The sequence below is a fragment of the Spea bombifrons genome, chromosome 11 (assembly GCF_027358695.1).
Source record: "Spea bombifrons isolate aSpeBom1 chromosome 11, aSpeBom1.2.pri, whole genome shotgun sequence".
Taxonomy (NCBI): domain Eukaryota; kingdom Metazoa; phylum Chordata; class Amphibia; order Anura; family Pelobatidae; genus Spea; species Spea bombifrons.
Genome location: NC_071097.1, coordinates 1,652,857 through 1,677,222, shown reverse-complemented (window position 1 = coordinate 1,677,222; position 24,366 = coordinate 1,652,857). Strand labels below are relative to the sequence as shown.

Genomic DNA, 24,366 nt, shown 5'->3' with positions numbered 1-24,366 from the left:
GCTTTTTTTTCTGCTCGGTGTCGTGTTCGTTTTCACACCTTCTGGATTTCGAGGGTCAAACATAAAATTAAAACCACGAAATATTCATGTTTTATGTACACTGAGGACCACCTAGAAGGTTCATTGGGATAATAATGGTCTGGAGACAACCTTAGGCCACGTGATGATGGAATATAAACACACATATGGGGTATTAGCGTGCTCAGGAGACAATAATTTATTGGGTTTCTTCTTCTTTATGACCCTGTATTCTCACAATGCTTTGTGGTTTGTAAGTTGCATGGTTTCTCTTTCCTCGAGGATCTCAGAATACTTCATTTATGGAGATAATTTTCAGGTTTTAAGACCTTCTAATCCACAAGGTTTGGTTGAGCCACAAAAACGATAGAAATCACAAAGACTTGGTAAATTTGTGTTTCTATCCTCCGGGCCAATATTTGAGAGCCATGGAACCCATCGGAATGATATCAAGGATCCACCTGAAGTGGTCCTTTTGGTGGAAGAGGTTGGCGTTTGCCACCCTTGGAAGAGAAAGATGAAGGACAACAGGAGGAAACTTCTCATACTGGACAGCGTCAGTAATATGTTGGCCACAAAAAGTCCCATTGGTGTAAGGGGGCCACCAGTTACCACCTGTGGAAGAAGCCGCAATAAAAATGAGATATTAAGAGTACAAATGAGTAGGTAATGATGTTAATTGTTAGGGTCGCTAACATTCTAATGTCAGGAGGACATGGGTGGCTTTGATAATTTGGTAGAGCTTCATCTCTCTTGTCAAGAAAAGTCTGGAGAAAAACCTCATGAAACTGCAGAAGAAAGGTCAAGCGTCTGTCAGGAGATATTTTGTTTCAACAGCCTCTTGTGCCATGATGTTAACACTTGGTGGCCACTCGTGACCTCACAACCTGTGATGTTTTAAGCTCTTCTTTGCTTCTATGAGGGTTATCACCAAAGATTCTGTTTTTTGAGAGTACTTTTCAACCTTTTCTCTAATGAGCTCCTCAAAAAAAGAGGGACTGGATAAGCTAAAGAGGGACACTTTGGAGGTCAGTCAACATGGTTCTTCATTACTAATAGTAGGAACAAAGTATAATATTTTTAAAAACATTTCTCTAGCTGGCAAAAGTCCATCGAAACATCCAACACATCGGAGGGACTCGATTTATTGACGGGGAGGATGCAGTTGGAGATGCTGTATTTTTGGGCCAAGGAAGACCATAATTGGTACACCATGTGATACATTGAAGATGAAAACAGGTCTGCCTGGCACAGCACAGGTTAAACTCCTATGTAACCGATCTCATTGGTCCATGGAGACATGTAGGATTCCTCCCATATGTCCCCAATTGATTAGTTTGGTTAAGGGGAGGCAGGAGAAGGCTTGGCGAAGGGTTCACTCCTGAGCCGTCTTCATCAGGATGACACCATTCATATCGATTCCAGAAACAGACTGAAATTTGCACTTTGTAACACAATATTTTAATTACTGCTTCATTCTGTAATTGACCTCCAGTTCATTAGTGCCAGTTTAACCTTTACACCGCCAGATCCAAAGCAAAGGCATCGCATTTCTTCGTTGTTTCGAAGAATGATCGAGGAGAATGGGGTTTTATTCCCAGGGTCAGATTAAAAATTAAAAAAAAAATTCACCCCAGTTGTAGTTTTTGCCCCATAATATAATGTTTTCAGGCAGCTGCATATGATTCTCGCTCTGTTATCTGACCCCCGATCTACTAAACACCCCGACTCGTTATCACACTGCCTGTGGGAAACAATAGAATGGCTCAGTCTTAATCATCCAGTCGGACTCTCTGACTAATGAAAGTCTATGGAGGAACGGACTTCATTAGCATCGCCATAAAGCATCAGCCCAGCTAGGTTTCTACTTGTATCAAACATGCAGGTGGAACGTGATGTCATATTCCTTCAGCTTGCCCCGCTTCCTCACGATCAGCTCCTCTCCTTCTTAGCTACCAAATAATGAAGAAGGGGGAAACGTCTTGAGGTGGGAAAATTGGGCAGATTGCCTGGACCGATTGCACGAAGGGTCTTAGATAATGTCTAAGAAGGGTCTAAGGATGACCATGTTCCATCTCACCAGTGCCAATCCATGACCAGCCCCATAACGTTATGGGCTCCTTAGGTTGTTTTAACTAAAACAGTCATCATAGAACCTCATTTTTTTCCCCGGTCATTGATACTTTAGAACATTCTTCGACCTGAAGACCTCACAGACCGGGAAAATAGTGGACGGACAATACATCACCACCAAACCCTAACGTGAGAGGAGATCATAAGGAAGCACGGGCTCCAAAGTTTCTTCACCGCTGAAGATGACCTTCAAGTTTATCGGCGTTATCGGAAGACAGTTCGTATCTCCCATCCCAGTCTCTTGTTTTGATTGGATCACTTTGAGATGTGCGTGACGCGTACGCGTGGATCGCACAGATCAAACTCCATGTTCTCCCTTTTCTAATTTCCCTATCATATGAGGTTTCCTCTCCGGGATGGAAAAATAAGCACTGCCTGATGAGTCACGGAGAAAGAGCAAACATTGTAGCATCCTGAGGGCTGGCCGGCCTCGTTAGCAACTGTGAAAGAGGTGATCTTCATCATTCGTGGCTCTGTTATTCTCTTTGTCCTCCTTATTAGAAATAGTTAACTCCATGCATGCTGTAGAGCTTGATGCAAAACAAGAAGCCCCCAAGACTGTATTTATATTCAGAACTGTTCGCTCCCCACCTCCGTAGGGTTGGTTGTTCCTCCGTCGTGGACCTTGTTGTCTCACCCTGATAATGTTGTGGAAGGTTCAATAGGAAAGCTACAAAGAGGGTTCTCTGGAAAGTATTACTAGGTTCCTTGCTGGGTCCCACACCAAGATGGTGAGATAGAGCCAAGTCCTGGATCTCCAAGCTTAGTATGACCAAGGCTGGTTCCCATGACCACACAAAGGGCCCTCAAATTTGTTCTTCTAGAACTAAACATACAAGGGGATGAAGAGTTTTATCTGTCTCCAGATCACCCACTTCTGATGCGCCTAGTAAAGTCGGGGATCAGGCTTATGCAGTGGCGTACCTACCATTCGTGCTGCCCTAGACGTGATGTCCCAGCACCGGGCGGAATTGAACTATAAAGGCTGTTCCGACTTGGCACTGTCCACCACGGTGTTGATGGGCTGGCTGGAGAGCTTGGTCATCTTTTATCTAACCTGTTGAACAGAGCTGCTACAGGGGACTGATAGCTCAAGAGGGCAATTGGTTCCCTGTTCTGGGGCAGAGGGGATGCCAGCCCCCTAGAACTGCCTCCCTCCTAGACCTTCTGCCCTAGTCTGCTAGGTCAGAATACACCACTGGGTTAAAGTCAATCTTAGCTTGCCCACTTCTTGGTTCCATCAAATCAGAGAAAGAGCTATGTCTTGATGAGCCAATACGGACTTGAGCCTAATGCCCGGATTGGCTCGGCTCATACAAAAGGGGGAGGAGTTGCTCCCGGTAGTTTGGTAGCCTGGTATTCCATGGACGAGGCCACAAGCCAAGCCTAGGGTGCGGGTCCATCTTGTCCACCTCTAGAGAAGCCTTAAACCGATGCGTTGGGCCTGAACGACGATAGCTTTACATTAAACAGATTTTCTGCTAAATTTTTGTAGTAATAAAAAAAAAATAAGTGAAAAAAGTGTTTTTCTAGCCACCAACCCCAGCGCCATGGTTACCGATGACGTAGGAACCCAGTTAATGATGTGATAAGTAAATACACGGTTACCGCGTCGTGTTAGGTAACTGACGTCAATGTGGGACGCTGGAGCCATAAATGTCTTTTATTTGGAAAATCATTCGATTTCAGATTTTTTTTATGTTATTGCTCTTTTTTGTTGTCTTTTGGTTAATGATTTAGGAAGAGGTCTCCCTGAAGGGGTGATAGATCAGCTCATACCCCCAGCAGATGTTTGGTTAATACAGATCTGAAGGTGATGGATTCATCCTGGGTCAGGTTAAGTCCACGGAGAAACTGGAGCTCGTGACACGGGCCGAGGGCCACCATTGCGCGTGGTCAGCCAGGCGGTTCCTGTCCTTCCAGGAGAAGAAGAGATGTCTCTAGAGGTTCACCTGATTATCTGGAGAGGTTCAGCTGTTTCATCAGGAGACAGGGAAGTCCAGGAGCCCCTGACCGGCGCCCCCTCAACGGAACATGTCCCAGGGGACCGGTGTAAGGTCGGACCAGAATTTCTCCTAGACTGTAAGCTCTTCAGAACAGGTCCCTTGAGATCATATTATAGGAACGCATGAACCTTTTTTTAGGCCCAAATGCTCCGTAAATGGGGGTAAAACGAGTAGACCCCTGACCCATTTTGAATTCTTTTTATGCTCGTAAATCTGTTCGCGGATACGGAATGCAGAATTTTGCCTCGTTTTCCCATTCTGCAGAATATAATTGTAGATAAGTGGAGCAGCCTCCCAGCAGAAGTGGTAGCTGCTAATACCCTTCAGCCCCACCTAGTCTTCCAGTAGTTTTTCCTGCTGTGAAGATTCAAACCTTAATCAGTTCCTGGTTTCAATTCCCTCACTGTATTACCCTCTACCTCTTCTGCTGGGAGGCCGTTCCACTTATCTACCACACTCTGCCTCTGCCTTCAGGACGCTGCAGACCTGAGAAGGGGGTAAATATTGGAACTTACGCAGGTAGCAGTTTGCGGGGGGTTTGGTCATGCCTCTCGCGCACGTCACGCTCCCCGTGTTGTTCTCTCGCCCCGGTGACGCCGAGCGGACGGACGTCACGTAGTGTCCTCGCTCTTCATATAATTCACTCCAGCTTTAGGGTTAAAAAAAAAAAGACAGACAGACATATTAGGAAAGGGTTAATAACCCCCACATACCCCATAGGGGGGCAGATATATAAAACGTAGGAGCGGAGTCAGAAGGATCCACTCTACTCCCATGCCTGGGAACATGAGATCAGGCTTCTCCGCTCCTCTGGGGAGTGGTTTTGTGAGAGGGTAGGGCTAGTCACAAACATGGGCGTTGCTGACCGGGTATGGGGCGGGGCTTGTCAGCTATAAGCATACACGGGAACTCTCCAGGTGTCACCCGAGACTCCAGTTGAAGTCACTCCAGTCGTGGGAGCGACACTGCAGCACGCCATACTCCCCGCCCTCTTATATCAGAAACTGTCTGTCAACATCTGGTACCGCCCACCAATGTCAGAGGACCGCCTACCAACATGCAGGACCGCCCGCTGACATCAGTGGGCAGGCCGACCCTCGTCCCAAAACGGCAGGGCTCCGGGTACCAGCAGTCTGGATAGTCCCAGGTATGCATGTAAGGGCTGGGTATGGAGCTGCCACCCAGCAGAAGTGGTAGAGGATAATACAGTGAGGGGATTTAAACATGCATGAGATAGACATACGTTTCCCGAATCTAAGACGAGAACAACGTCTGATTACAGAGAAACAGGGGGGACTAGATGGGCCGATGGGGGCCGACCTGCCAGAAAATTCTATGTAATTTAATTGAAAATATTTTAAAAATTACAACAAAAATATTTGCTCCTGTCTCTGAGGCGGCTCTTCACTTGGTCTGCAGTGGATGTTTCGGAAAGCGGGGTCTTTGTACCTCGGCCTCTGGGTCTCGGGTGGTCTCCGGACTACCAGCGCTCCTTATCTTTTTGTTCTCGGCCGCTGACCTCTGCCTGCTCTCGGCACAATAGAACCTTTTCTTTTAAACGGAGGTTCAACTTCTGTGCAGAGGCCTCCGAGGGGCCGCCGTCAATAGGTTACTGCGAGGGTATATCAGCCGGCCACCTGCCCCCCGGCCATTGCCATCAAACGGGGGGGGCAATAAAGCTCCAAGGTGCTCTTTTATCCGGGTTGGGGGGCTGTTTTTCAGTAAATTTTCAGGTTAAAAAAGTGATTAAAAATAATTGGCCATTTTATTCTGGGGTGTATTTATTATTATTATTATTATTAACTCCTATAGCGCCAACACATACTGTGGTGCAGTACAATGCAGCAAAATGCTGCTGCTGCTACTTGGATTGCAGGGAGATTTAACTTCAAATTCACTAAATCCATGAAGAAAAAAAAAGGGTGGCGTGGAAGGGTTAATGTGAGGAAATTCTACAGTTCTACAGAAAGGGGGTAGCAGGTACCCGGAACAGACTCCCAGTGGCGGTCGAACAGGCAAACACAGTAAAGGAAAAAGTCAGTGTAAATTCCCTCACTGTATTAACCTCTACCGCTTCTGCTGGGAGGCTGATCCGCTTATCTACCACCCTCTCAGTAAAGCAGGAACCTTTACCTTTACAAGGAGCCCGTATACTGGACAAGGCGTTAACGACAAACTGGCAAAGACGTTCAGGCAGCAGAATGGTTAAACTGCATGTGTATGTGGAGAGACGCCGCCACCTATTGGCCATAGTGTGTAACTACAACTACATTTAATTATTATTATTAACGGTATTGTTATTATTATTAATATTATTATTATTACCGGTATTATTATTATTATTACTATTAAGGTTAAAGCCCCGCAGCCCTATTGATTAGTCCGAGAAGATTCATAATCTGATTTGAAAAATCTACGGCAATTCCACTGGAAGTCAGTTCTAGGTATCTACTACCCTTTCTTTAAACTAGAATAAAAATGCATATCAGCATAAACATCCCGACTTCCACTGGTTAAAATAAAGTAAACATTTCTTAAAATAAATTCAATATTATTAAATATAATATATGATATAGTAAACATATTTTATATTAAATATAAAAATAAGTTCCTGAACAATTCTATTGAAAGGCAGTTCCACGTATCTACTACTCTTTTCCTGAAACTAGAAAACAAATGCATATCAGCAGTGCCCGAGAGAAAAAAAAACCCCCAAAAACTAAAGATTATAAAACATCCAGACTTCCGAGGGTTAAAATAAAATTAAAATTTCGTAAAATAAATAAAAACGGATAATCCGCGGGGTACGGCGTCTGCAGGGCTAAGGCGCGGAGTCCCAGCGGCGGTATATTCCAGAGGGACGGAGGCTTCGATGGAATGGGAGGAAGTTTTACTTTACTGAGAGGGTGGTGGATAAGTGGAACAGCCTCCCGGCAAGGGTGGTAGCAGGTAATACAGTGAGAATGTGCCCCTTCACCCCGAGACCGGGGTAAAACCCCCCCCGGTGTGGAGATGCGTTACCTGCAGACGGGATCTGCGCCCCCCGTCCCGACGACCACCTGGAGGCTCAGGGTGAATCTGGTGCTGAGGACGACGCTGCCATTGGCCGGCTGCACGCCCGACGCGGGCGACACGGTCAGGAGTAACTGTGGGGGGCACTGCGGGACAAAAATAACAGCAGGTCATGGGGCGTCATTGTGGTGCGGTCTCTATAGCAACCACTGCTCTGGAGCTTTGGTTTATTAGAGGGGTGTGGTTAGAGGTGTGGCTGGGGGCGGGGCTTTGCCCTTTTGCTGGCTGTGTGTGTAACTGAGTGAAGAAGAATCATTTCTAAAAACTATTATAATAAAATAATACAGTAAGAGAAAAATGATTTATTTATAAAGCCGATTCCTGCTGTTTCTATACACAGTACTGGGGCTTTTAGCAAACATTCTGCGCTCCTAGAAAAAGGGGGCATCAGGGGAGGAAAAAATGACAGAGAGGGGCCTTTAACGCCACACCCACTATGTCATAAAGCAATAATTCCTGGTGTTCCACTTCATTGTGATGTCATCAGGAATATAAGAATAAAACGAAAGTACAGAGAATGCATTTACTTATTTATTTATTTATTTATGAAATGCTATCATTTAGCTGAATGATTCAGTGGGTGTGGCTTGCAAGTGGGCGGTGCCTTAGAAACACACTCAGAAAATAACCTTCCTCAAAAACCGAGCGTGTCTCCTTCAAGCCCCGCCATCTATGTCATACAACCATTCATTCCCAGTGTTCCGTCAGCAGCCTCATTGTGATGTCATCAGGAACGGAGGAATCAAATGGAAACGCAGAGGAGAATGAATGTCTTTCTTTATTAAATTATATCAAGGAGTTAAATGATTAAGTGGGTGTGGCTTGAAAGTGGGCAGTGCATTTATAAAAGGACCTTCCTCAAAAACTGGGTGTGGCTCCTTCAAGCCCTGAACACTATGTCATAATCCAATCATTCCCAGTGTTAGCCTCATTGTGATGTCATTGGGAACATAAGAATAAAACAGAATTACACAGGAGAATGTATTTATTTATTTATTAAATGCTACTATTTTGTTGAATGATTCAGTGGGTGTGGCTTGATTGTGGGCGGTGCTTTAAAAAACACTCGTAAACAAACCTGCCTCAAAAAATGGGCGTGGCTTCTTCAAGCCCCGCCCACAATTCCATAAACCAATCATTTCAGTCAGCAGCCTCATTGTGATGTCATAGGTAGCACAGGCAAGGAATAGAGGGAGAGACTCGTAAACAGGTCATTGCTCAACAGAGCAGGCGACCGCGAAGATGTGCAAAGCCGAGCGCGATGTGTATCTGAGCCAACTACTGTGTTTGCAGTACATTGGAGCTTTTATACTCCTCTGTATCATATTATTAACACGCAAAAAGAGAGACGACTCTCACAGACAACGACATGGACCCGGACTCCATCTGCACCTCGTGCATTCTCTGGTCAACAACTCCATGTTCCAGATGGAGATGGAACACAGACGGTCCATGTCCCGTCTTACGGACAGACTCTCGAGTCTGGAGGAACATCTAAAGCCAGAAGGTGACTACAGGAGGCGGAGGCATGAAAAGCAGTCACCAAGACGCCGGAGAGAACATTGCGAGACCACCTCGAGAAGCTCTCAGGTGTCACGAGAGGACATATCTCGGAATTATTTAAATCTGGCTAAAGACCATGCCCATGGTCTGTCTCAGGAGAACAAAGAGCTCCAGTCAGTTATCAACAGCCTTCGTAGGCAGAACGAAGAGCTGACAGAGCGCCTGGAAGGCATGAGTAAGGAAATCCCCTTGCTTGAAGAACATGTGGCCATCAAAGACCTTGAGATTCAAGACCTGCAAGACAGATGTCATGACATGGAGATGTCCTCACGTAAATCTATTGAAGAGGCTGAGGAACTTGACAACGAACTGTTCAAATTTCTAGAAGTTAACGAACAGATAGCTGAGGCCAACGATCAGCTACAACAAGAGCTGTCTGCCCTCCAACGGGACAAGTGGAAAGTGGTCAAAGTCGTTGAGGAGTTTGAAGATGCTGTCGCAGAAATGAAAGCCTCTCTGCCGGGAGAAGAACAGCTGAGCGATCCACGTGGCATTTTACCTCTTATGATTATGGAAGAACTGATCACCAAAGCTCAATTGTTCAGGAACCTCGTCAGCAAAACTCACTATAACCGATGACCCACCAATTTGGGCTGTGGCCCTCACCACCAAGAGGCTGCGCTCTGGGGAACTATCACCCAGCCCTTAGTTTCATGTCTGGCCACAGCAATTGAGCAACCTCTGAGATCTCATCAATGTTCTTAAACATCTTCAGGAGGACGCTCTCTTGGCCACCAAAGAACATCAGAATTTCCCGCCTGTACGGTGGTGATTTCTAACGGAGAATCTTCCATCGATCTCCAGGTCCAACCATTAATCAATTTGGCAATAAAATTGAATTTAACATCTAGTATGGACCATACCATTTCTTATTCAGACAATGGGGGGGGTTAACAAAGGTTTGTAATACACATATACGCACGTTGTACAGCGCGGCAGAATATGACGGCGCCATATTAATAAATAATAATATCATTTATTCCGTTAACACCATTATATGGGTTTATCGATAGATTTATATACATTTTACCTAATTCGTGCATTTTTTTATATAAATCTCTGAAAACGAGGAAACATCCTTAATTAAGCAAATGTAAAATATTGAGAAAATTCCGCATATGAAGGCGATGTAAGTCGAAATAATGATGTAAGTCAGGGCTGACATTTACATAGAAATAATTCAGATAAAAGTGGTTTTAGGCCTATTTGGTATCACTCGAGACCCTTAAATGTGTGGGGGGGGGTGGCCATAGCAACGCGGGAGAAAAATAATGGGAAAGGCAACCTGATGTAAGTCAGAGGCTTATGTGATGTAACTTGAGGTCTGGTCTATAAATGAAGGCCTGAACACGGGGGGCTCTGACGCGTTTCGCATGTTACCTGATAGCAGTAATCGGAGACGTACAGCACGGATAAGGCTTCGGGAAGATGGTTGGACATTGTTAATAAAGCTTCGTCAAACTTCAGTCCGGCCCCTAGAACAGAGGGGGTAATAATAAATCACTCAAAACGTGGGTCCCGGGGCCACTGTCAGGGGGGTAAAACCAGTGCATGGGCTACGTGACCCGTCATGGGCCCCTCGTAGGACCTCAGGGTCGGCTACCCAGCACTAGGCCCCCACGGCCAGCTACACACGTCTGGGCCCTGGCTGGCTATGTGGCCCAGATTGCTCCTTTCAGGGGTTTGGGCCCAGTGGCCCCGTCTGGTGGTGCAATAATTCCAAGCATAGGGGTGGGGCAGTGGGAGGAGCTTATCACAAGGAGGCAGGAAGGGCATAGGGAGAGGTAGTGGGAGGGTCATTTAACATGGTTGCCTTGGAGATTAATCCCACCCACTCCTAATTCCCCTGTTACCAAATAGTTAGCCCTTCCCTCACACGGGTAGCCCCACCCCCATAGATGTGTAGCCCCTCCCACATGCACACATAGCACCTTTCCTCACACAGCTAACTCCACCCCTTCCAAAGCCAGGAAGTCACCAGTTATGCTTATCACCATGGCAACTATAGTGCGTGTTTTAGTTTACTGCATCACCATGGAAACTGATTTAGGCTTCACAAGCAAGAAAAGAGGTAATTTTTCTTATAATTTTATATAATGTCTGAATACCTGCCAACATTCCCAATTCCCAGAGAGGGGCACTTTCCTTTTTCGGGGTGTAGTTAGAGGTGGGGGATGGGGTTTTACCCAGACTTTTCATGTGACTCTGTGCCCTATTCTTAGCTCCTACAAAACAGGGGCACCTGGGGAGGAAAAAGGGGCAGCGTGATTCAGGAGAGGGACTGGCCAAGTTAAATAGGGACACTCAGCAGTAACAATTCATTTAGCGAGTTCTTACCTGTCACAGAGCATTGCAACGACCCCATGAGGGCAAGTATCAGGGCCCCGGCAGAGCATTTTACCCCCATACCCAGAGAGCTTCGCTTCTTCCAGCTCCTGAATGGCAGGGCGTCCCAGCACGGTACTAACTACCTGCACCAAAAGGGTTAATGATAGCAGCAGATAACCAGGGGGTGAAGTCCGGTAATAAAAAGCAACTGTATGGGGCAAAAAAATCTTAATGTTCCCGGCATAAGGGCAATAATAATCTGTGATCGGCCCCAGGAAGCCGCGGGGGCAAAATTCCTAATTAGCATTCTGGGGCAAAGTGCAGAAATCATTAGCGACGTCCAGCCGGTTTCCATGGAAACCATTCCACATAAACAACTTTGCCATGTTTGCAATAAATGATTTTGCCCCAACGCCATTGCTCCCAGAACTACTCTACACCGGGTATTACTCAGGTATGGATAGAAATAAATAAATAAACCTTTATAATGATGTTTATAGCGCCATCATATTCCGCAGCGCTCTACATGTATGTGTATAAGAAACCTGTATTGTGTGTATACCATGGGCGCCGCCATACTAACTTTGTGCATCTCAGGATTTGCATCATTCTATCGTTGCCCGTCCCTTTTTAGAAGTGTTCACTCCACCTTTGTGAATCCCCCCATTGTCCGAATGATAAATGGTATGATCCATACTAGATGTTAAATTGAGTTTTATTGCCAAATTGATTAATGGTTGGACGTTTGTGATTGGAGATCGATAGAAGATTCTCCGTTAGAAATCACCGTACAGATGGACACTTCTCACGTTCTTTGGTGGCCAAAGGAGTGTCCTCTGGGCTGGGTGATAGTTCCCCAGAGCGCAGCCTCTTGGTGGTGAGGGCCACAACCCAAATTGGTGATTCAGCAGTTATATTGAGTCTTGTTGACGATGGTACTGAAGACTTGAGCTTTGATGATCAGTTCTTCCATCATCATGAGAGGTATAATGCTACGTGGATCGCTCAGCTGTACATCTCTCGGCACTAAGGCTTTCATTTCTCCCAAAGCATCTTCAAACTCCTCAACGACTTGGACCACTTTCCGCTTGTCCTGTCGGAGGGCAGACAGCTGTTGTTGTAGCTGATCGTTGGCCTCAGCTATCTGCTCGTTGGCTTCTAATGCTTTGAACAGTCTATCATCGAGTTCCTCAGTCAGCTCAATAGATTCAGGTGAGGATATCTCCATGTCATGACATCTGTCTTGCAGGTCTTGAATCTCAAGGTCTTTGATGGCCACATGTTCTTCAAGCAAGGGGATTGCCTTACTCATGCCTTCCAGGCGCTCTGTCAGCTCTTCGTTCTGCCGACGAAGGCTGTTGATAACTGACTGGAGCTCTTTATTCTCCTGAGACAGACCATGGGCATGGTCTTTAGCCAGATTTAAATAATTTCGAGATATGTCCTCTCGTGACACCTGAGAGCTTCTCGAGGTGGTCTCGCAATGTTCTCTCCGGCGTCTCGGTGACTGCTTTTCATGCCTCCGCCTCCTGTAGTCACCTTCTGGCTTTAGATGTTCCTCCAGACTCGAGAGTCTGTCCGTAAGACGGGACATGGACCGTCTGTGTTCCATCTCCATCTGGAACATGGAGTTGTTGACCAGAGAATGCACGAGGTGCAGATGGAGTCCGGGTCCATGTCGTTGTCTGTGAGAGTCGCCTCTCTTTTTGCGTGTTAATAATATGATACAGAGGAGTATAAAAGCTCCAATGTACTGCAAACACAGTAGTTGGCTCAGATACACATCGCGCTCGGCTTTGCACATCTTCGCGGTCGCCTGCTCTGTTGAGCAATGACCTGTTTACCAGTCTCTCCCTCTGTTCCTTGCCTGTGCTACCTATGACATCACAATGAAGCTGCTGACTGAAATGATTGGTTTATGGCATTGTGGGCGGGGCTTGAATAAGCCACGCCCAGTTTTCGAGGCAGGTTTGTTTACAAGAGTGTGTTTTTTAAAGCACCACCCACAATCAAGCCACACCCACTGAATCATTCAACAAAATAATAGCATTTAATAAATAAATAAATGCATTCTCCTGTCTAATTGCGTTTTGTTGTTTATGTTCATGATGACATCACAATGAAGCTGTTGAGGGAACATCAGGAATGATTGCATTATGGTATAGTAGGTGGGGCTTTAATTTACCACACCCCCTGAATGTAACAGGTTGTTTTATGAGTGGGTGTGTTTTCAAAGGCCCCGCCCTCTTTTAAGAAATGAAATTGCTTCTGGATGGCTGTGAAGGACACGGTATGTTCAGCGAGGACTCGTCGGCAAACCCTCCATCACCATCAGTGCCCTAACCCTCCAGCCAATAGCGTCATCACACACTGACACATGGGGCCAAACGGGGCCGATCTGCCCTCAGGTTCTGGGTTTATATGTTCGGTGCAGTCTGTCATTGTTGTGCGTTAAATAGGGCAGCCCTATACCTGCCAAATCTCCTTACTTAGTTTGGACAGTCCCTCATGACCCGACTGTCCTGTTGCCCCTCTTTCTAGGAGTAGGTTCTTTTATCGTAACTAAAGGGAAATCTTTGCACCGTTCCCTGTGTATAACCTCTGATGCGCTGCTGGTAAAGGCCATTGTACAGCACTGTGGAGTATGATGGCGCTATAGAAAACAAATCATAACGCAGAGGTCGCTATGGCAACAACACTCAAATTGCACTATGAACCGCATGACTAATTCACAGTTAATGCTCACAGTGGAAATTTGCCCCGAAGTGCCTCTCACAGTTAACCCTGAGTGTGCCTCCTGCGTCAGGCACGTAGCCAACGAACAACAGAGGTGTCTTGGGGTAAATGGGGCAGTTTCTCAGACTTTTTACCCCAGTCTTGGGGTGAATGGGCAGGGACTGCTTCATACAGTATGGGGCATCAAAAAATACAAGCTAATTCCAGACTGTTGTTGACTATTCTCAGGACCCGCGTGATTATTCCTCCCCGTTATCTCAGCTTATCGTTAAGATGCTGATTGGTTCTGGCAGCCTTTGTAAGGATGGAGAAAGAAGAGAACTTCAGAAAAGGCTGGTTCTGCCACAGGTCGTCCCTTTAACTTTATTTATAAAGGTAATGGACAGACAAAAAAGCAAAATAGAAAGAGGTGAAAATAGCGGTTTTTGGAATAAAACGGGTTTTATTTACTGAACTGTACAGCGCTCCGTATATCTTTACAAACAGTCGTTTTCACCGGCGGGTCCCGGCAGCTGCCGGCAACCACTTTGAAAAAGTAAAGGAAAAACAGATTTTCAGAAAATCCCGAATTCTGATAATCTACGAGTAAGCGAGTCCACACAAATTCTGCACGAGAAGGCCGCCAGGCAGCCATCTTTAAACCTGCGCGAGGGTCCGTGAAGGCCGTCACGCCTCCTCCCGATTGCCTCTGAGACTCGACTTCTGCTTTTTCTTCTCTTTCTGCCCGATGGCTCGGAAAAGCTTCTTCCTGGCGTCCTTCTGCCTCTTGAGTTTCTCTTCCTCCTCCTTCTGCTTCCCGCGCTGGAATTCCTTCCTCTGCTGCCGGTGCTTCGTCTTGGCCTTTGCCGTCTTGTAATTGTTCACGGTTCCCAGGGCGCTCAGAAGAGCCGATATCTGAAATAAGAGGAAGTCGGTCTACGCGTGTCTTTAAAGATGGCCACCACAACATGGCCGATAAGACCCATGCATGAAGGTCCACAGCACATACCTTTCTCTCGTGAGGCTCCCGGATGACGGCCGGCCGCACGAGGTCCCTGGGCAATTTCCCCTTCTTCCTCATGAGCTTCGGCTTGTTCTTGAACGGCAGGGCTTTCTGCAGAGCTTTGGGGACGTGAATTGGGTTGAAATGTCTAACCTGACGTTGGATCGGCTGAAAGAGACACAAAAAAAGTTAAGGTTGAAGATCCTTTGGTTCTCCATTGACGCGGCCGAAAGAACAAGATGGCGTCCATATCTGGTCTGGATCCAACCATTTGTGGAGTTCCAAGGATTTTGTCACAAATGTATGTCACAAAAGTCTCTAATATATAGTAAGTGTGGGTTCCCTGCGGCTTTCCGTATATACCTTATACAAGGAATCCTTCGCCGGCTTATTATGGAGCCCAAGCTCATGTTTCAACTGGCCGAGCGTCTTCATGCCCGACCAGGTCTCCTTCTCTCCAACGGGCTTCAAAAGGGACGTGACCGGATTGTAGAAAGCAGGCACGGTAACCGGGTACCAGGTACGCAAAAACACGATATCTAAAGAGGGGAAAAAAACATAACAGATCATCAAGAAGGTCCAAACACACACGGTGCTTCTAATCTAATTTTTCAGGCCAGGCTAGGTTGACCTGAAACGCGCTGCCCCACAGGACTTTTTTTGTCGAAACCTATTACCCACCACTCATCAGCAACTTGTCTTCGAACGTGGCTCGGAAAGCTCCTTCTGGAGTCCTCAAGGCCTTCTTGATCTGTCCTCGGATGCCGCTCACGGTCCTGACTGAAGCTCCTTCAAACTTGGCCACCTCCAGAGTAGTACTGAACATCCCCTAGAAGAAGCACACCACGGTAAGATCCTACCACCACCTTCTACAGCAAGACCATAGACAGGAGGTTGAAGGGCCTGGTGGAGAAGTTACCTTGATGAAAGACGTGTTCTTGTAGATTTTGCAGGGATACCCGATCAGCTTCAGCTTCTTCACCACCGTCACAGACTTGTCAAGATCGAGTACGACCCCCGTGGCGGCTATCCGGAAATCAGCCTGTGGAAGAACGCTCAACGTTCACACAACGTCTGCAGGACGCAGCAGTAGATGTTCTGAACTCTCTTTATAAACCTTAAAGCCCCAGAAGCCTGTTAACTAAACCTACCAACACATCAGCTCGCTGCCCTGTGCGCTTTAGAAAGCTTGGGCATTTAAACAGGAAGACTACAATGGCCATTTTTTTGTTTTTTTTGACACTGTCATGTTATGCATTTTTTCCATACCTCCAATCCCAGAATTGATGGTGCTTCTGAGGTACAAAGCGGGACAACCTCAGTCTAGTGAGGCTGACAAAAGTCAAGTTCAATCTTTTCCAAGATATCTCTAGAAGTGAATTCCAGAGATTTACAGCCCGTGCTGCCCGGGACGTCCTCTTCTGGGTTCCTCTCGGGCTCCTCTAATCTTATTAAATATATTATTTGAATCCGAGGAGGAAGTACTCACCTTAGTGCCGCTGACGGACTGAACCGCGAGGAAGCCGGTGCCTTGCGGCGTGATTGGACCTGCAGAGAGACAGACATAACGGGAACAAATGAGAGACCTGTAAGGTGTCATTTGAGGTCATCAGACATACTTCAAGTGGCGAGAGGCCGGCTACGTAGACAAACCATGAACCAAGATTTTACAAGACGTTCTCTTGCTGAGCCAAGGAGTTTGGAGACTCACCCCATATGGTTGCCCCGCAGTGCATGTGCTCGGGGGTATATTTAAGCAGCCGATGCCGTCCATTGTGATCTTCAATGTGATAAAGCGGGATGCTCTGGAACCTTCTCCAGCCCAGGGAGAAGATCAGGGGGTCTCGAGTCTTCAGGATCTTCTTGTGCCAGCGATGTTTCTTCAAGCGCATCTGGGGGGCAGATAACATGAATGCTTAAACATATTTATTATAACATCGGCCAGTGGACAACGTGACCGCTCTACGGTTATACTACAGAGGCCTACAGACACCCTTCAAGCTCCAGTCTCCATCGTTAAGAAGGTCCTTCAAGAAGCCGGTGAATAAAGCGCAAACGCACCAGTGTGACACCAGCGGGCAGAAACTGAATCTTGAGGTTTTTTTGCCCGGCTCAATTAGGACAAAATAAATATAGTCCTGATGAAAGCCGGCAGTCTGAGAAGCAACCCACAGACACGTCGGATTGCATACCTGAATATATCCAACGTTTCCTTCGCTGTTACCCAGTCCGCCCAGAATCACGGGGTAGTGGGGGTCAAAATTCACCACGAACTCGCAGGGGACGCTCTCGACCTCGACGCGGAGGTACATGCCGGGCCGGAAACCCTCGTACTGCACGCGGATCTCGTCTTCTTGGTCCTCGAACTCTGCTCGGTTTAACTAGGAAGTGAGGAGGAAACGTTCTATAAGGGAACGCCTGTGAACGTGGCCAGGAACCATCATTGTCTCTCTCCTTTAACCCACAGGTAGCTTCTCTAAAAATCTCGCACCCACCTCTGCTTGTTTCTGCATCTCCTCCTTGAGGTCGTCGAAGTAGGTGGCGTCGTCTTCCCCGCCGTCGTACTGAGCGTCAAACCTCTCCTTCAGCTTCCGCTTCTTCTCCAGGCGCCGCTTCTTCTCATCTTCTTCTGCTGGAGGTCCTGTTGGTTTGTCCTCCTCCTCGTTGTCGTCTTCCTCGTCTTTCTGTATGCGGGAAGGCAAATTGGTATAGAGAACGGTAATACTCTATCGTGGATCAATCCCATTTATGTTGTAGTCTAGACTGGCGTACAACGATCAGAGAAGGTTGTTTATCGTAAGTACCTCGTCCTCCTCAGACTGGGGCTTGCCTTTGTGCACCTCCCCGGTTTCCAAGTCTTCAAAGTCCCCGTAAACCTCCTCTACGAGGGGTGAAAAAAAAGGCCAAATCATTAAACGAGAACCCGAAACAACCGGAATACTCCAAAATAAAAACCAAGAGTGGTACCAATCAAGAGGACAACATGGCGGATAGTCAATTATCTAGAAGCTTAGATGCCCCCAAAGCATCCCGTAAGCGCACTCACCGTCTTCTTTAAGCAGTTTCTCGGCGTCCTTATCCGCCTCCCATTTGCCGGTGACGAAACAATCCCGGATGGAGTCCATCACCTGAAATTCAAGGCAGGGAAACGGGATCGGAGTCAGAATACTCCTGTATAGGTATACATCTGTCACCTATAGAACAGCTATATGGGGCCTTTCCGGAGGACCTTAATGTGGAGAAATCTATCTTGATGCTCTGTTACCTCTTCATCGTCCCAATCCCGAGTACCCTCAGCCACGAATCTGGAGCAGTCAAGGGCGTTAGCAGCCCTCCTGGACTCCTTGTCTGGCCGGTTGACGTGAAATAGACCACCAAGCTCCTCTTTTCCGTCTTTTTTCTCCTCGTCTTCCTCTTCCGCCACTGTGAGAAAGGCAGTGTTAAAACGGTGTCCAAACTCCAACGGGGAGCTCCCGTGAATGCAGATAAAAGGGGGGACGGGGGGGGGGGAAGACATGAAAGGCAACAATTTTTCTAAACCCAGACGTTATGGAAGACAGAAGCTGGTCCTTCCAGTGATGGAACATCCATTAAACGGCCATGCCATGAGCCCAGGACTTCCTCACATGAAGTGGAAGCCTAGTATGGTGACCACCCGTCCGGCATAAGGCCGTGGCATTACTCACCTGTACCGTACACCAGCTTCCGGAGATTAGGGGCCGACTGGTGTCGGATAAAAACTTCTGCTGCCTTCTTCTTGAGGTCCTCCTTCCACTTCACGGCCCCTGGAAGAGATAAATTGCATCGAGTTACTATAGTTTCATTTTTGGATCACCGTTTTCTGTTAGGGTCCGTAATGAAGCGGAGTCTAAAGTGTCCATAAGGAGTAACTCACCCTCGGTATCGGCAGAGAAGTCACCACTTTCTACATACTCATCGTCTTCCTTTAATAAATCTTCCTCAGCACCGTCTTCTTCCTCACTGGTGTCACCCATCTCCGCATCGTCAACCTCTTCCTCTTCCGAGGCCTCCTCGTCCGTATCCATGTCTTCTGCGGCTTCAGAACCCGAGGACTTTGCATCCTCTCCTGTACAATTCCCGCTGTCCACCGCCTGAGCCGACTTCCTACCCCTGACCTCGGCTGATCTCTTCGAGGTCCTCTTCCCCTTCCCATTGGTTGAGGCGACCAGCTTTTCTTCCTCGTCCTCCTCACTGTCTGAGGCATCGTCTTCGCTTTCATTCTCCTCTTCCTCAAGTACCTCCTCCTCGAGACGTTCTTCATCCTCGCTCTTCTCCAGGTCATCATCACTATCTGCAAAAGCGGGCATCTCCACACCCGCGCTTTTCTCTACCTTGGTCCTTTTAGGGGCCGTCGGAGCAAGACGAGCCTCTTCAAGTTCATCTTCCTCCTCTGAAGACTGTTCTTCAGCTTCTTCCTCCTCATCATCCCCCTCATCTTCACTGTCTTTGTCATCATCGTCCTCCTCTGAAGACTGTTCTTCAGCTTCATCATCTTCACTGTCTTTGTCATCATCGCCCTCCTCTTCCGATTCCTCATCTCCATCCTGGTCGCCTTTGAACACTGCTCTCCTTCGCACCCTGCCTGTAGAATCTGTTACTTTCTCTTCAGTTGGCATCACAAACCTTACAGAGGAGACAACGAAAAAAATATGACTAAAGAAAAGCCCCCCCCAATAAAATATTTCTCTTTAAGGGTTAAAGGCAGGATGCCTTACAGGTAGTCATGTGACCATAGGTCGCCACCCACTACTCACAAAACGAACTGTGGTGATTGCTTTATGGCAGAGCTAATGAAGTCCCTACTTCAACCAGAACTTTGTATGTTTCCCAAGTAGACCGGGACGGGATATTAACACGAAAACGGGGAAATCACTTGTTTCACCACATTTTTTGAAGGCATGCACGTCCATGAGCAACGGAACACGTATGTAGGCAGCAGAAAAACACTCACTCGTTCTTGTCGACGTCCTCCAATCCCAAGGGTTTGGAGTCGGTGAAGAGAGACACTTTGCTGGAAGACATCTTGGAATCGATGGTGGCACTGGTGGCGATGAGGCTCTGGACCAACTCGTGGGAGGGCTTTGTGGCTCGCTGCATTCAGAAGACACGAGCCAACTAAATAAATTCTAATTAATTCAGATTTCCCGGCCCTGACATCCGCCAAAGGTGTAGCCGGGGCATTTCATGCAAATTCCCCTCCGTTAACCATGACCCCTCAGTGCAGACGGCATCGGAATGCTCCGGTCAGCCCAAGCAGGAAGTTGTAAGCCGCTTCCTGTTCTCTGTTTCTAATAATTTAACTTTTTATAGAAATTTTTGAAGAAATCCAGGGGCAAAAAGTCTGCATCTTTCCATACCTGCTGCTCTAGGTGGACGTGATGGGCCGACAGATCGATGTACACGGCGTCTTTGTCGTACACGACACCCCCCACGCCGGACAGCGGGGCGTAGATCAGCTTCTCCTTCTCGTTCAGCGAACGTTTCTTCTGCTGGTCGGGAAGGGGGCAGGGATCCGGCAGGAAACTCACCTCGGAGAGCGCGAAGTCCCCAACTCCTGCGAGAAAAAAAAAAAAAGGGGTAAGGGTTCCCATCTGCTAAGCGGCCATTAAAAGGGGAGGGCACAGCATTATTTTATAAATAATAAAAAATATATTGTTATATATAGTGCTATATACAATAGAATGGCTCAGTCTTAATCACCAACAGGACTTTCTGACTAATGAAAGTCTATGGAGGAACGGACTTCATTAGCATTGCCATAAAGCATCAGCTCAGTGTGGTGTTTGAGCCGGGAAATATCACATGACCGACAGCAATGGCCGCCTCCAGGTCTGCAGATAAAGGGAGTTTATTGGGGCAAAATGAGATAAAACTAGGTTTTTGTCACCAGGTATATGTATACGCTGGGTCCAGGAAAAAAAAACATTTTTTTAATTCTCCTTTAAATACAGCTAAACCAGGAGATCCAAGGCTGAAGAAAGAACCGACAGAGCAGCGTTTGATGAATTAATAAACGTTGTAATATTTGTTTGAGAACACTTATTCTAAGCAAGCAGACAGACGTGCGCAGGCGGCGTTCTACGGCAAAATTCCAATAAAGCGGTTACTATGGAAACCAGCAAAACGCTGGACTGATCACTGGCTATTGGTAGCAGCGATCACGACAGCCCTCCAAATGCAGATATAGAATAATATAAAAAAATAAAATAAAAAGACCTGGTATGTGGATTTGGCTTTTGTTCTTGAGGTGCGCCCCCCGCAGGTAGCCGTACAGCGAGACTTTGCGGTCACACTTGGGGTTCAATCTTATTTCTTCTGGATTGGTCAAATCTTCCATTCTAAAAGCACAAAAGAGTATAAAAAAATCCAAAATAAATAAATATAAATCCTCAAAAACATTGCTTTACTCCCCAATTGGTTTATAAATATTTTTTGGGAAAAAAAATTATAAATAATAATTAAATAAAATGTAAAAAATATAAATGTACCCCATGCATCGGGAGACTGAGGCAGAAAGGGGTAGATTTGTTACATTTAAATCCCCTCCAATAGCAAAGTGGGCTTTCAAATGTTTGGAAATATTAAAAGGTAACCAAGTGGAACTGAAGCCAAGACATTATTGACCAACAAAAGACATCTCCTGGGTCTTGCAGGATCAACCACAAAGCCCGTGAAAGAACACGGATTGCTACATTTAGTTCTCTTAATCCTTTGGAGCAGCGCCCGCGCCACCCTCCAACCTTACGAAGCCCCCCGGAGGGTGGAGGAGACGTCCGACCCTCACCTGTCTGCCAGGACGTAAGGGTGAGAAGTCTGCCAGACGAGGGGTCGGAACTTCATGACCGATATAAACCTCCCCAGGTTACGAATCTCCTGCTTCTGGTACTCCGAGTACACCATCCCGGACAGGTAGAAGAGCTTCGCCCCCTGCAAGGAGAAGAAAGACGGTCACCGGGCGGACATGGACTTCCCACTGACGCTCTTGACCATGAAGATCCTTTTCTCGCGGTCGCTCGACGCCATCGGAAGCGTCGTCCTCACCTGGTAGACTTCCGTCCAGAAGCGGTGCTTCAGCCTCTTCTTGACCTTGCGCAGCTGCTTGTTGTTCTTGAAGGAGTCCAGGTGGGTGAGGACGCCCATTATTTTGGGGAAGCCGTGGACCTGGCAGATGTTGAGGAACTCAAAGGTTTCCATCTCGAAGCCGAAACTGGCGTCTATCAGCATCAGGACCTGGGAGCGGGAAAGCGAGGAGGACTTTACGCTATTACACTTCCAAAAGGAGCGTTCTTATATTTATAGACGCCCCCCAGTTCCTTTTCTTGGGGATCAAAGCCACCCCCCCCCCACACCGCTTACCAAGTCGGCAACTTTTGCCAGATCGATCATGGTGTTGATGTCACAACCGCATTCGATGAAGGTCAGGCGCCGTTTCTTGCCTGCGGGAAGAGGGGCAACAAAAAGTTTTGGGGGCGTCAACATAATTAAAGTGACCCCCCCTCCCCCATACCAAAAATGTTTTGAAAGGCTGAGAGCCCCGCCCCCCAGTGGGGTGCCCCCCCTTAGATCCAGGGGGGGATCTCACCTGATACGATAGTCACGGGTCCTCGGATCTCGCTCAGCTTCTGCTTGGTGAAGTTTTTAATGAGGCAGCGGATCAGGGTGCTCTTCCCGACTTTCGGGGGTCCTACCACGACTATGACCACAGGAGGGGGCTCTAGAGGGGTGCGATCCACCACGGGGATGTGATGCTTTTTGGTCTTTAGATCTTGCGTCCTGCGGAGAAGACGGCATCTCGGTTACTAGAAAAGTCCACTCTACCACTTCAGCAGGGAGGCTGATCTAAATCTCAGTAAAGTAAAACCTCCACCCCTCCAATCTATATTACATTGTTGTTGGGGGGCCTCCGTCCACTGTGTTAGGTTGGGAAGACCCCCCCAGTCCCTACCTGTGGAAATTCTTAGCCATGCGCACGGCAGACTGCACGGCGAAGGCCTTGGGGTTCCTCTTCCTGGCATCCTCCTCGGTCTCCCCCTGCTGCCGACTCCGCTTCTTGTTGGCTTTGGGCCCGCTGTTCTTCTTCCGGTGCTTCCTCTTCTCCTTCTCATCCTCCATGTTGGCGAGCGGCTGCGTCTAACGGCGATTTCCAACGGTCCTGGAACGACAAAGCTCCGTTATGAATTTAAATAAGACTGTTCTGGCCCCCGACCGCTTCTGCCGGAAGGCTGCTCCCCATCTCTATCAACCCGGCTGATGTATCTGACAGCTGTTCTTCGCTTCTACTTCTCCAACCTTAGCGGGGCATTTAGAAACAGCTTTTATTTACATAGATTTGCTGTTACCGGGGCATTTAGGGGACTGTAGGACACCGATACGCTAGTATTGTAAGGGAGGGACTGGCCACACTGAGCAGAGACAGTTGGTGGGTGTGAAGTCCTGATCCACACTTATTATATTCATTTTACTGAGCTCCACCTATACAGTCCCTCAGAGGGTTAATAACCATCGTCAATAATCAGCTCCATCGTGTAAATAAACAAGTAACTATGTATCGGTGTCCCCCTATACACTAATAAACATATATTATTCATTAATAATACTACTAATAATAATAAACATATCACGAACAGGCCCTCGACCCCACTACCTGAATCTGAGCCGCACTCCGCCGCTCTCAAACCATCCACATGGCCACCAAATCCGCCGGAAGTGTCCCACACAGAAAGAAAAATCTCCTTCCGGAACCAATTAAGGCGGAACGTTAGCGCACGGACTGGCAGGGAAGGGTTTCCGTGTGGCACCCGAGCTCAGCAGGCGCAGGCGCAGACGCAGTTGGATGCGGAGGCGGTCACGTGAAGCAGATCGATTGACTGCGTTTATTCTGCGATGAAGTGACGTAGCTGATTAATGATTATTAATGATTATTAAACCATTATGGGGGAAAAAAGGAAGAGTAGCCACTAATAAATGCATAAAAAATGTAATTATTAAATGCTGAAATAAAAAAATAATAGTGATTATTAAGCTGTTTTGGGGAAAGGAAGCCAAAGCCGTCAATAAATGCCCCAAAGAATAGCGAGATATTAAATAATTATTAGTAAAATAATAATTAATGATAACCTTTTGAAGGGGGAAGGAGGCCAAATGCAGTAAATGCATGAAAAACAATTAATAAAATTAACGAAATTGTGATTTTTATCCCATAGTTAAAGAAGGAAAAGAACGCCGTCTGCACAAAAATAATCAATTAAAAAATAATAATTAGTGATTATTAACCTGTTTTAAGGAAGAAAACCGTAAAAAAATGAATGAAAACCAATGAATTAATTTAAAAATATATATATATATATAAAATTTACTGTTAAGAAACCCCTGTTCCCCTCACCCCCCCGATGCCCCTCTCTGCCCCTGTCCACCTCTTCCCCCCCAATGCCCCTCTGTGCCCCCTGTCCATCTCATCCCCCCTGATGCCCCTCTCTGCCCCTGTCCACCTCTTCCCCCCGATACCCC

General features: G+C 47.0%; 2 protein-coding genes across 3 annotated transcripts in view; both read right to left on the bottom strand.

The window, feature by feature from the left end:
- The window catches only part of LOC128469278 (heparan-alpha-glucosaminide N-acetyltransferase-like), a 63,820-nt gene extending 52,677 nt beyond the window's left edge, over positions 1 to 11,143 (bottom strand). The window contains exons 1-5 of the mRNA XM_053451099.1: positions 11,130 to 11,143; positions 10,901 to 11,034; positions 10,173 to 10,267; positions 7,179 to 7,315; positions 4,673 to 4,806 (exon numbers count right to left, since the gene is read on the bottom strand). Coding sequence (XP_053307074.1) covers positions 4,673 to 4,806; positions 7,179 to 7,315; positions 10,173 to 10,267; positions 10,901 to 11,034; positions 11,130 to 11,143 — 514 coding nt within the window. The remainder of the gene's footprint in view (positions 1 to 4,672; positions 4,807 to 7,178; positions 7,316 to 10,172; positions 10,268 to 10,900; positions 11,035 to 11,129) is intronic.
- A 3,135-nt stretch (positions 11,144 to 14,278) lies between these two features.
- On the bottom strand, positions 14,279 to 23,599 carry BMS1 (BMS1 ribosome biogenesis factor). 2 transcript variants are annotated; one of them, XM_053450272.1, is made up of 24 exons: positions 23,504 to 23,599; positions 22,805 to 23,011; positions 22,442 to 22,632; positions 22,216 to 22,295; positions 21,901 to 22,089; positions 21,644 to 21,786; positions 21,076 to 21,197; positions 20,217 to 20,413; positions 19,811 to 19,950; positions 19,358 to 19,482; positions 18,734 to 19,294; positions 18,525 to 18,623; positions 18,104 to 18,261; positions 17,885 to 17,966; positions 17,643 to 17,719; positions 17,334 to 17,522; positions 17,031 to 17,219; positions 16,550 to 16,730; positions 16,328 to 16,386; positions 15,758 to 15,880; positions 15,520 to 15,667; positions 15,202 to 15,377; positions 14,845 to 15,006; positions 14,279 to 14,750 (listed from the first exon to the last, which is right to left on the bottom strand). In XM_053450272.1, exons 2-24 carry the CDS (start codon positions 22,969 to 22,971, stop codon positions 14,523 to 14,525), a joined length of 3,786 nt encoding a protein of 1,261 aa, XP_053306247.1. In that variant the 5' UTR covers positions 22,972 to 23,011; positions 23,504 to 23,599; the 3' UTR covers positions 14,279 to 14,522. The 2 variants fall into 2 exon arrangements, with proteins under 2 accessions (XP_053306247.1, XP_053306246.1); XM_053450271.1 differs by having other exon boundaries at positions 18,734 to 19,482.
- Positions 23,600 to 24,366: the final 767 nt, after the last annotated feature.